Source organism: Rhynchophorus ferrugineus, unplaced genomic scaffold (genome assembly GCF_030347505.1).
Source record: "Rhynchophorus ferrugineus isolate W39M unplaced genomic scaffold, kcgeb_rfMv2 rfM3, whole genome shotgun sequence".
In the NCBI taxonomy this organism is placed as follows: domain Eukaryota; kingdom Metazoa; phylum Arthropoda; class Insecta; order Coleoptera; family Curculionidae; genus Rhynchophorus; species Rhynchophorus ferrugineus.
In genome coordinates this window covers 42,814,829-42,828,020 of record NW_027472582.1, presented here as the reverse complement: position 1 = coordinate 42,828,020, position 13,192 = coordinate 42,814,829, and the positions used below count along the sequence as shown (strand labels likewise).

The following is a 13,192-nucleotide window of genomic DNA, read 5'->3' as shown; positions in this document are numbered from 1 at the left end:
TGCACATTGTTTGGGTACGTCGCAGTTATTGCTTTTGATGGTAGAAATCTATTAAAACTGGCTCATCTGGCCGTATTCGGATTACTAGAATGTAGGATTAGATACTAAATTAAAATTAGGGAATGATTTACACATGATGATGTTATAGAACGTCGTTGCAAATATTCACGTGCAGCTCTTTGAGTCATTTTTGATATTTAAAAAACAAAAAACGTATACAGAAGAATGATTCTAATCAAATATGGCTTCACAAATATTATTTATATAGTTATCAAAATATGAAGCATATATAATAGTAGGAAAAAGTTTATACTCAGACGTAAAATAAAGGTAAAATAATATAAAGTAATACAATGTCTTCGGCAAATCAAATATGGATTAAAAATAAATTATATCGAATTTAAAATGTGAACAAAAGACTCGCTCTTCCATATTGGTATTTCATATTACTTAGAGCTTGATAATGCTATTTGAGGAGAAAATTTTATTTCACTTTGCAACAACTATCCTCTGCCCTCCGTCGCCAGCGCCACTAAACTTCTGGATCTGACCACACTGCCTATCCCCTGATAAAGAATCTTTCTTCTGGAGCCCTTACCCTCTTGCTAGATGCTTATAATGAAATTTAGTCACTTGGTTCCTTACGCCCTATTGGTCCCACTCTATTTCGATTCCACCCTAGAAGAATGGCAAACTGCGGAATCCTTTTCAAAATACGCACCTCTTCTCTCACCGATCATTTATATAAGATCTGTGGGCGTATGAACGTCAACCGCCCATCTTGGTTCCTGGAAACCCACTGCTTAATATCTAAGTTTGGGTGTGGGTCTTTCTCTGGCTGATAATTGTGAACCACTTGGTGAGCTTAAAATTAAGAAATACATAGTCGGAAAATACCTGATGATATTTACAAAATGCATTCTATAGAGTTAGTAGGTATTGGTCATCAACAATTTAAATTGCTTCGGCCTCATGGGTAACATACTGGACTTTGTGAAGACCTTCCTCAGCAACATATCCTTTCGTATCCGTTCCGGTGGTTTTCTCTCCTCCGCCTATCCGCGCTCGTCTGAACAGATTCCCGAGTCCCTCAGGGTTCAGTTCTCAGTCCCACTTTATTTATAAATGCCTTAGATTCAATAACCAAATTTGTCGACTTAAGGCTCACAGATACCGATTCCTTGCGAACTATATAACCCATGTAAAAAATGGCTCAAAATCTCGCAATGGAATTGGTGGTGCATGTATGGGACCACGATTCGATTTCAAGCTCCCAAAATATGGTTCTATATTAACCGCTGAACTCCTAACAATATTGAGAGTCTTATCACGCATTGCAATAGAATCTTCCTCTGGTTCGGAATTGCACAGCATTACTGATTCCAGAAATTCCCTCGAAGGTTTTCTGGAACAGAAATTCGACCATTCACTAACCACCGAGTCAGTGTCAATTATCCGTACCCTCTGTCTGAATTATTACTAGATAACTATAGTTTGGATCTCCTTTCACGCTGCATACCGGGAAATAAACGCGCACATAGTGTCCCAAAATCAACAGCCTCCTCTCGCCTTCCCATCACAAATATCTGTATCCGCACCGACCTTATTCCGTTGATTTTGTATTTCGTGATAAACGAGGTACAGCGCCGTCAAGCCCAGGAGGCTAACCATAACATATTCTTTGGGATTAAAACGCACTTTTTTCCTCTCTTTGCGTTCCTTGTCTTCATCACAATATCAGCTCCGTAGATCTGAATCGATTGACATAGATTGACTCTGTTTATCTTATAAATTTTATTTTATTTGATATTTTATATGTACACTTGGTATCTGTTCACGCCCCCGTTATATCAACACCTTAATGCGAAATAAAAAAAAATCGCTTTGCTCTCGAACAACATTGGACGAGATATCGCAAACCTTAGCTTTTACGATTGTAATTGTAAAATCGACCTTACAAGCATAATTTATTTTAGATAAATTAACAAGACTTGTAGGCATCGAGCTCATCAACCCAATATCAAGTGGTAAAAAGTATAGAAGCCATTATATGTTGAAAAAATATTTTTTTGATAACAGCCCTGATAACAAAATGCAAATGTGTTAATATAGACAGAGCACACCTTAAAAACAAAGTTTTTAATTTTTGTTGTCATTATTAATAAAACTAGATCAACTTTTGCATAACATATCATAATCAACTAAACAAGGCATGTTGGCACGCATTAATGTCGATATTCATCATGCGGCATTTTGTGGCCAGTCGACGACTAATAAATTTTAATACTATAATATTTTACGATTATTAGATACAGTGTTATTTTCCAAGGCCAGAACGGTTGCGGCCGATAGCGAAATGTGGCAAAATTTGATGTAGAATATTTCCTGTGGCAGTAATAGTATTAGTTGAAAAGTAGACATTCCCTCCAAATGCTGACTAGGTATTGGCATTGATGATGCGAGTCAAGAGTATGGACTTCCACTTGGCCACCACACTTCATAACTTATTTAGGTTATTTGTTCTTAAATTCCCACGAATACATGAATAAAAACAAAATAATCTCAAGAGAAGTAGAAGTAATTATAGAAAAGTATTTACTTCCATCAATATATTCATATCTTCTGCGGATGTACGAATACATAAAGAAATTTCAAGAAGTCAAGATGCTTATATACAGCTATATAAGGAGTAATCATCAAGGTAGTATTTTCCATGGAACTATCGATGTGATATTATCTTAGGAGTGAATTTTAGGTAGGGTACGATAAGGTAAGAAGAGCTACGAGCACAAAATTAATTTGAGTCTGTCTATATGAGTTTTTCTCGTTTGTTAAAATTGCTATAAGATTCATAATTGTAGCAAGTCCAGTACGAATCCCAGAATAATACAATACAATTGAATTTTGACAAGATAATAGGGAATTGTATATTTAAATAATTTCAATTAATCGAGCATTTTAAAGGCATTTCAGAAGTGCAGGAAAGATAGTATACCATTAATCCTGAAAAGGTAGCTATTTGGGAAAGTATTGTGCTTGCTACAGCGGTATGATTTGCTGATAAGGATGAGTAATCTACCAAAATATCAAGGAAGAGAAAAGCAGACCTAAGGAGAAATAAAGAAAAATACTTCAAAAGTATATATATATATATATACTATAAAAACGCAAAATAATAACACCAATGCGTTTTTTTTTAGTTACCTGTGTTCTTGATTTCATTAAATACCATATGTTGGTAGTTTTTTAGTGGGTAAGTCCATTTCCATGAAATATATCCTTCTCTTTATGTGGAAAAATATTATTTTGCAACTTTTATGGTATTATAATTAATTAGTAATCAGTGTGAGAAGTAGAAAGGAGTGTATCTAGAAGGTGCATATTATATAATCAAATAAGTTGTAATTTAATAAATGGTTTTTTGGCATAGTTAAGACTCATTATTTTATATCCTTTAATTTATAATTACATATTTAATATTATGCTGTATTTTTCTTATACCTCCTTTAAAATATTTGGTGTTATATACATTTGTATGTTATATATAGGTTAATATATAAAACTTATGAACATTACCTTTTGCTTTAACCGACATCAGAAGTTTCGTTATCAATAGGACATAGAGTGACCCACGACATCCCAAGCAGCACTGAGAATATTCAAATATTTCTAACTCTTGGGAGGCACGAGCCGGCCCGGTATATTGAATCTACCGGATCACTATGATTTTTAATGTATGGTTTCTAGAACGAGGCTAGGGGACCAATGCTATACCATAGCTATCTCTCGTATAGGTAGCGATCATTAGTCTGCAGACCCTGTCCGTTCGGGTATAATCGTAATCGTAAATTGTGGCCAATTTTTTTTTGCCATATGGTCGGCCTTTATGATGCAGCATCCAAGAGAACCAGATCGTTGAAGTTAGTCTTCTGATAATAAAAGTTGTGTGCTGTTTCATAATTTTTTTCTATGTTCGTTACTGTATGTTTACTAGAGGGTATTAATTATTCAGATTGAATATTAACCATACTTGAAGAAGGAAAGTAGGATACTTTTAAATTAACTACCTGGTTAATTGATTTTTAATTAAAAAATATGAAAATTGTATTGAAGAATGTTGATGAACAATTTTGTTAGAATATTTGGGGTTAACGTTGTCTATATATCTGTCATGAACTAATTCAGTTATAAAAATAACTTATTGAAGCTGATAATAAATCGATAGAATTAAATATTAAATGTATGCTATATAAAATCAAAGCAATTAATTTGAAGGTGATGGCAAAGTTAGAGTCTTAATCTTATTTTATTTAAATTTGTTTTTGATTTAGACATTGATATAGTTCAACACCTAGGCTAGTGTATTATAATCGCTCCATTGTTTGTAGTAATAACATAAACAGATTGATGATAAACGACATGAAGACTAATAAATTTGTATAATATTTTTTTTTGCAAATGAGAACGTTACTCTAGGTTTTTTCTCTCAACAGATATAGTAACAACGTATAACATTTTCTACCTGTTCTCTTTCTTTTTTTTTTTGAACTAATAAGAACTGGTGATTGCCATGTGGTTGCAACTCGACCACAATTAATTAAATTAATCATGTTTCTCCCATAACAATATAAAGGGGATAATTTAAAAATCACATGTTAGTAAAATTTTCACCATACTTCAATATAAGATCAGAAATGTAATTGATAAAAACATTAATTAAAATAATAAATATCTATATATTAAAATATTAAAATAACAATTTCAAGAGCTAACACTCACTAATCTTTTTTATAGATCATTTAATTAAATCTAATTTCCCTTAAGTTTTGATAATAAATATATATATATATATATATATATATATATATATATATATATATATATATATATATATATATATATATAGACTTGATTGTTAAAGAATGATTTATGCGTATTTTATAGTTTATAGGGGTAGAATTACAAAAGTAAATAAATAAGTAACAATAGAGTAATTTTATAGTAACCTACAAAAGCTTATGGAAATACGTAATACGTATTTCATTCACTGAATATTTCTAGTTGCATTTAATCTATACAAGTAACTGAATTATTAGTCAATACATCACTGTACGAAACATGAACTCATTATCTATTTTAATTTAAATATAAAGGCTCTTCGTTCCACTTTTCTACCTTTAAAATAGTAGCCGTTAGATCATTAATGTGTCATTGACAATTTATACTATGTGTTTTTATGAAATGATTTTGTCAACTCTTGCCCAGCAAATTTATCCTTTTAAGAGTATTATTCTCTACCACTCTAGCATTCTGCAATATCCTGTCAACAGTTATACCTGCAGTCAATTGATCTTTAATTTTATTCTTTTCGGCTTTTGTCAATTTTTTGTAACAAATTTCACATTTATGTCCCACATGTGTCTCGGTATATTCAAGGTATACTTCACCTAAATAGATGTTATTACTAAAACATATAACGACTAAAATACAATTATAATTGTTACCAGTGACTGCAATATTTGCTATTATTCTTGACGGACAAACTCCATTAATGAATTGACTACTTTTGTTGTGTTGGTGGAGGACGTGCTGTAGATAACATAACATTAGCTGAAATAATGGATTACACCCGTGAATACTTTTTCTGGCAGAATTGACAAACTAAATTCTCTCTATAAATGTAATATCTATTTTAATAAATATATTCAACATAATTTAAATAAAATCAATCAAAAAATAAAATGTACTTACTTTTGGTCTTCCATTTTTAAAACCAATTTTTATGACTTTTTTTATTAAAGATATGCTCTCAGCGATCTATCCCTCGGACGCTGCGTCAAAAATGGCGATCGCCTGGCAATAATTCCCGATTGCCTAATTCAGATTTTACCTGGACGTACAGGGTCTACAGTTTGACGAATACTCGTATAGGTGACGTAAACTGGCTAACAATATCGTGCGATTTCTCTCGGCTAGGTTTCTTATTCAATTCTACGAAAATTATAGCAGCCGTGCTTTCGTACGAAACAGCGGCAGTTCTTAGTATATTCTTGGGCCATTCAAATTAACAAAGATGTTCGATAATACCTGACCTAATTTGAACATAACCTAACTTTATTGAAAGACCCTAGACATATTAAGAATACCCCTAACATTCGTGCCTAGTATGAAATAATTGAAATAGTTGAATGAAAACAAACTTGAATCATATAAAATATAAAAATATTGTAATATTTAACATTATATTTAATATTATCTATGTATTATTTTATGTATATTTTAATTAATTATTTACATTATTAATCACTTTTGTCAAGAAGTAATATCTAAAATCTAATCTAATGAATATTTCCCATTGGACCACATAGAAGCTATATAAAAATAATGGATTTACCCGACATGGTCGTAAATCAAATGTTCCATTTTATTGTCATATACCTTATTATTTCTGATAGTCCAAATCTATTAAAATATGCTTATATGACTATGATCAGAACTAAAGTGCCAGAACTAGGCACTAAATTAGAATTATAGTGAAATATCTATGTGAAATTGTACTTTTTCCGACATTACAGTAAATTCAGTATAATTGGCAATAATATAAATCTTTTTTAGCCTAAACTAATGGAGTTTATTTTTGTCTTTCTAACTATTATTTATCTATTTTAATTTCTAATATTTAGTAGTGTTCACTTCAGTATTTTGTACGCAACCCTAAAAGCAACCTAACAAATATGAATACAAAATTAGTATGTCTTATAATATATGGACTATTAAAAAATCTAAAGAAATTCAAAAGTTGGTACTTACTGGAGAACTCTGCAACTTAGGAAAATTTTCTATTTTTATGGGGTATGTTATCACCAATCAATCGATATTCTTTCGGTTAATAGCTATAGTAAGACAAAATAATTTTTTTAAGTAAGAATACAAGCCTCAAATAAGCAGACGAGTGACCATCATAGAAACAATCCCGGAGGATATTCAGCTTTATTTAGCCATAGGAGCACACAGAACAAATAGAAAACGTTATGAATTCTTGATATTAAATTTTTACATTACTGATAAATATTAAGCTGTTTAACGATTAACGCTACAATATATTTGAAGATACGAAGATTTCTGTTTGAACTTTGTATTAATTATTTTGCATATTTCATTTATATAAATTTTCAGAAATTAGTTAATTTAATTATTGTAAATGCACTACAAGTGCTCGATCACTTGTAATATGTAAATTAACTAATTGTGTTCGTTTTTGCTTTAATATACTTATTATCAAATATTAATTCAGAAATATGTTTAGTCTTTGCTATAATATAGAAATATGTTTAACTTCCCTTATTATTCCCTATTTATGTTTATAACATAAAAGTAAAGACGGATCATGTATACTTATATTTGTTGCACCGAAGTTATTACAGTTCTGAAAATAATCTTAATTATATTACTTTGTTACAAAGTTCAGTAGTGTAGTAATTTAAAGCTATTAATGCTTTGTTTATTATCAAAACTTAAGGGAAATTAGATTTAATTAAATGATCTATAAAAAAGATTAGTGAGTGTTAGCTCTTGAAATTGTTATTTTAATATTTTAATATATAGATATTTATTATTTTAATTAATGTTTTTATCAATTACATTTCTGATATTATATTGAAGTATGGTGAAAATTTTACTAATATGTGATTTTTAAATTATCCCCTTTATATTGTTATGGGAGAAACATGATTAATTTAATTAATTGAGGTCGAGTTGCAACCACATGGCAATCACCAGTTCTTATTAGTTCAAAAAAAAAAAAGAAAGAGAACAGGTAGAAAATGTTATACGTTGTTACTACATCTATTGAGAGAAAAAACCTAGAGTAACGTTCTCATTTGCAAAAAAAAAATATTATATTGCATTAACACAATCACGAAATAAATATGGAACCTAATACTACATACACATTGTTTACCAGAATTTGAGGCCGATGACTTAAGTTCTTTTCAGGGAACAATGAATCATGTTTAATGAGGATATTAGAAATCAATCAGATAATTAAATGAGCTATTTTGTGGTAATTTGGTAAATCTTACTTAGGTATAAGTTGATAATTTAAGGAAATGCTGAAGGGGTGTATAGAGAGGAGATTATGATGAAAAGGAATTGGTAATATAAACGACTTATTAACACTCCCTATAAAGTGTATGAATACATTTTATACACATTTTAGTATTTGTTATTTTTTTAAAGCATGATAATTCAAATTATTAATGTAAATAACAATTTACATCATTCAATTACAGACCTTACGCGTTAGGTTACTGCTACGTAAAACTGTTACTCTGATTTCGAGGTACTGCTTCGTCTTAAATCATGAAACATAATTATCATGAACCTGTCAGGATATTACAGTATTGATCGTGATTACAGCCGTCATTATTTGCTTGATGCGTTATGCCATACATAATCCTTTTCCATGCTTATATAATAATACAATAATATCAATAAAATATAAATATAATAATTACAATAAAAAAAGTTTTGTCTACTTAATATAAAGCTTGAGTACATTTTTGCGACTCATTACGTACTTTAAATAATACTGAAACATCCAATGTTTATACAGAACAAACAAATTGTAATTTGTGTAATAAATAATTATTACCTTATCTTAAATCCGGATACAATATCGTCCGTAACGGCATTTGAAATACAAAATATTGAAGATAATATTTAATCATGTGTTTTGTTACCATTATCCCTTTTAATTAATTTTCAAGATGAATAATAAAAACTATAAAAGCATCTAACAATATTTATTTATATAAGACAGTATGATAACAACTAAGACTGACAACATCTAGATTAAAATATTTTCTATTGCTATATTCATTTCCATTATATGAAATCTACTTAAATTTTATAATTAATTAACTATAAACCAAACTAAATACAATAAATAGGTATGGCCCATTTACTGTATTTCGTACCTTGTAAAAAATGGAATAGATAACTAAAAATGAATTAAAAAACTAATATACTATTAAATATGACATGAGTAAATTATTGACTTATAGCGTTAGGCAGGTTTTAAATATTTGTTTGTTTATTTCTTTTTAGGTAAAAATGAATATTATAAATATATTTTAATGTATAAGAAACAACATGTAGATATTACTGGAAATCTAAAGATCTAATTTAAAGTCAAAAATTAACTTGAAAAGTTACGACTAATTACACAAGTGCAAGTATATTGTATGCCTCATGAATTGAGAATAGAAAATTATTTTAATAAGAACTTTTAAAGGTCTATAACAACGGCAGAGAGAAAAATAATATTTGATAGTGTTAAACGTGTAGGTTTTAAAAACAAATATTATATTCTACCTTAAAGCTATATTATTTTGCGGAAATAGGGAACGGCTTAGTGACCGGAATGTACAAACGACTCTAATGGTCATATTAGGTCAGCGTACTAGAGACCGTTTTATATAACGGATAACCGATTGAAGGAAATATTTTAAAGCAACCCACAAATCAATCAAACTACCCTACATGGATTCAAAAAGTGATCTATAGTTCAAAAAGAGTATCTGCGAAATTCAGCAAGAGGAATAGAAGCATTTACCTAATTATTTAGAATTTGATTTTTAACCTGATTAAACTAAAAAAAAGAGTTTTCTTTATCACCCCTCAAATCATTTTAACTACCCAGATTTCATAGATATTAAGCCCAGATATTTTACTATATGATTTATATCGAAATCGGTATTATTAAGGACCATTTTTGGGGCCTTTAAATGCGAAATAATACAGATAATAAGATAACTATAAATGCAGTAAATAAATCAATCTATCAAATCAATCAAATCAATTATACTTTCTATTATTTTAATACACAAAACTTTTATACAGCAACAAAACTACATCACACTTTCCGGGTGGAACCCCACAACTTTGCTTATAGCAGATTATTAACGATTGTAACTAAAATTCATCTACGAATGAATGCAAAAAATTCACTCATTATCACTATAAGCTATGGATTATTTATAGTAATGATAAACAATAGGTTTAGTATAGGGTTTTTATTACTGAAATGTATCTAACAATATATCATTTTAAGATATATTTATTATAATACTATCAATCAAAATAGTGATAAAATAGTGATTAGCGATAGTAGAATTAAAATAGTTTAGTAATAAAAATTTATTTTTTACAGGTTATGGATCTGTGTCGCCAAGAACTTCCTGGGGAAAACTTGTAACCATTATCTACGCTCTCATTGGAATCCCGCTGATGCTCTTATATTTATCGACCACTGGAGACGTACTGGCTCGAAGTTTCCGACGTCTTTATGGCAAAATTTGTGGCAGGTAACTTTTTATCGATTTACTAATTACATTCTTAATGTAATAGGCCAGCAGAAATACTTTAAATTTGAACTTTATATGCACTAATGTATTAACCCTAGGATATAGTTTATATTACATTAAATTTTACTACATTCTAGTATGTAGTGCTTTAAGAACGGTAATTGTAGTTGATTCATCGCTTATATGTACTGGCTTAGGCGAAGTAAGTAGTCGGGGGTGTTTTTTGAATATTATGAGAACGAGAAATACAAACTAAAGGAGAAGAAAAAATTTAAACCAAAATCGATCGAATATTCATGGTAAATAAATAGATATTGAAACTAATACGTTTAAGTAAAATATTATATACAAACTCTTGTTATAGAAATAGCGAGCACTCTGCGAAAATCTATATCGGAAATTTAAATAAAAAAAGACTTTATTGCAGCGGACATATTCGGAAAATATTACTTCTTCCAATTATCACTTGTTCCAGTTAATGACCTACGGCTTAGTAGAAACAGGCGAGAAAAGTAAAAATTTAGCCGACTCCTTATGTTGTTTGGAATGATGAAGAATATTAATAATATACGTTAGACTGGGCTTTTGGATAAAAATTTCAATATAGTAAACTTAAAAATACTCTTAGTTAACTAATAGCCTTTGGCAGTTCTAAGAAGTTTTGATTTCCGACTTCATATATTCTAAAAGAACCATTATTAATGATGGCAAGATGATGTGATTTAAGAGAATGTATGTATTTTGAAAATCAAATTATTTTCGTAGCGATATGACATTATTTAAATACTATTTTCTATAGATGTTACTTTCAATATCTGATATAACATTAGGGATAGTATTCCCGATATATTCAAGGATATATATATATATATATATATATATATATATATATATATATATATATATTATTATGTAAAGTTAAAAGCAGAAGAAGCTGTTTCGAAATTTATTTAATCTAGAGAATTTCAACTTAAAGCAGTAAATTTGTTTGCAGTAAAGGCAACCCGCAAAAGCCGGAACAACAACAGCAGAGATGTGCCTGTACCAACACCGTTCGAGTGCCTGTAACTTTGTGCCTGGTTATTGTTTTGGCTTATATTTGCTCTGGAGCGATGTTGTTTCATCGTTTGGAAAATTGGTCTTTGCTGGAAGGTAAATTTTTAACGCTCCATACTACAATCATGAATTACTAATAGTTAATAACATTCTATTTATTGTTTATTCAGTTGGGTATAATGTGCATTTTACCATATATAAATTGAATCCGAAATTCCATATTGGTAAATTATTTAAAAGTGGTTCCTCTTCCCTAAATATATTACCTCGAAAAACTAAAAATGAAAAACTATAATAATACATTACGGATTCAACTTGCCTATCAAAAAATAAAAATCTTATCAGGAAAAGACGACAGGTAGACTTTGGATGACAGCTTGAAAAATCATTTCTTACAAGGTATATTAAAAGTATAACGGGAAAAGAGTTGCGTATATACTATAAAGAACTCTTCTCTGCTTAGCAATTGCAGTTTGAAGCAGAAGCGGCAGAGCCATCGCCGTCAAAAATAACAAAAAGCATATCCAACTGCATCTCCAAAGCATCTCCCAGTCACTATCAAGTCTTGATCATACCTTCATAGCAATCAAATTAAACAGCAAGAGAATTTAATTTACATAAATCTATCGAAAAAGCGATCGATTCATAGAAGAAAAATTTAAGTCATTACCCTTAAATTAATCGGGAATGATTTCAATGCACACCATCGAAACTGGAGCTCCAGCAGATCAAACACTGCTGGAGGTGACAACGCCGGGGTAATAAATGAGATCGCATTTGGACTAATAGCTCCAAGCCGACCAATTGACTATTCCTTTGACCCTACCAAATGACTAACAATTTTTGACATCTTCATTTTTCAAAATGCGAATCAATATTTTGATTTGCACGTACACCAAGACCTTCATTCCGACCACAGGCAATCCTCCTTACTATCAGTGACTTTCTTTTGAGTTCCGTTAGTCCCAAGCTTAAGAAATCCACCAACAGGAGACTGTTTCATCCCAAGCTTCAAAAAAAAATACATCCCAAAGACAAATTGTACAGACGACCTAGAAGAAGCTGTCTCCAAGCTCACTCTAGATATACAAAAAGCCGCAGACAGAGCTACTAAAACAAGTAGCTTTGGACCTTTTCAAATTTATCTCCCTAAATAAATAAAATAACTAATCAGGTACAAGAGTCGATTACCGAGAATAGCTCGTGACACTCTGAATCCTGAGTCAGGGGCGGGGTTAAATCCTAGAATGAGAGGAAATGGGAATCATTTCTTCAAAATCTACATAACCCCACTGCTCCTTATGAAATCAGACACGCCGGAAAATGCGTAATGGGGAAAAATTCGAACGCAATCCCCACTCTAAAAGTCGATTTTTCTACGGAAATCGCCTTAACAAACCAGGAGCAAGTTGTGCTTCTCGCCAAATCATTCGAGAACCAAATGAAATAAAATCCATCTTTTGGGCCAGCTCAAAAAACGTTTTCTATCATATCATGTTAATCCCGTATCTGAACAGGAAAAATCAGTGCTTCTCTTGAAAAGAATGGTCTCTCCCAGAGACCTTCAGCTCTCGATCAAACGTCTGTCTTCTAAAAAAGCTCTAGGCTCAGATGATATAACAGTAAACCATCTGAAAAACTCACTAGCAAGCAATTATCAGAGCTTGCCAACATCATCAACTCCGTCCTGAGGTTAAAACATTTTCCAAGGAATTGGAAACATGTGCTCGTCGCTTTCATTCCAAAAAAAGAAATCCACATCCAATCCA

The 13,192-nt window shown here is 30.6% G+C and overlaps 1 protein-coding gene across 1 annotated transcript in view; it reads left to right on the top strand.

Annotated features, from left to right (window-relative positions):
- LOC143193310 (TWiK family of potassium channels protein 7) overlaps positions 1-13,192 on the top strand; it is a 677,261-nt gene that overhangs the window by 654,570 nt on the left and 9,499 nt on the right. The window contains exons 7-8 of the mRNA XM_076399459.1: positions 10,214-10,367; positions 11,362-11,519. Coding sequence (XP_076255574.1) covers positions 10,214-10,367; positions 11,362-11,519 — 312 coding nt within the window. The remainder of the gene's footprint in view (positions 1-10,213; positions 10,368-11,361; positions 11,520-13,192) is intronic.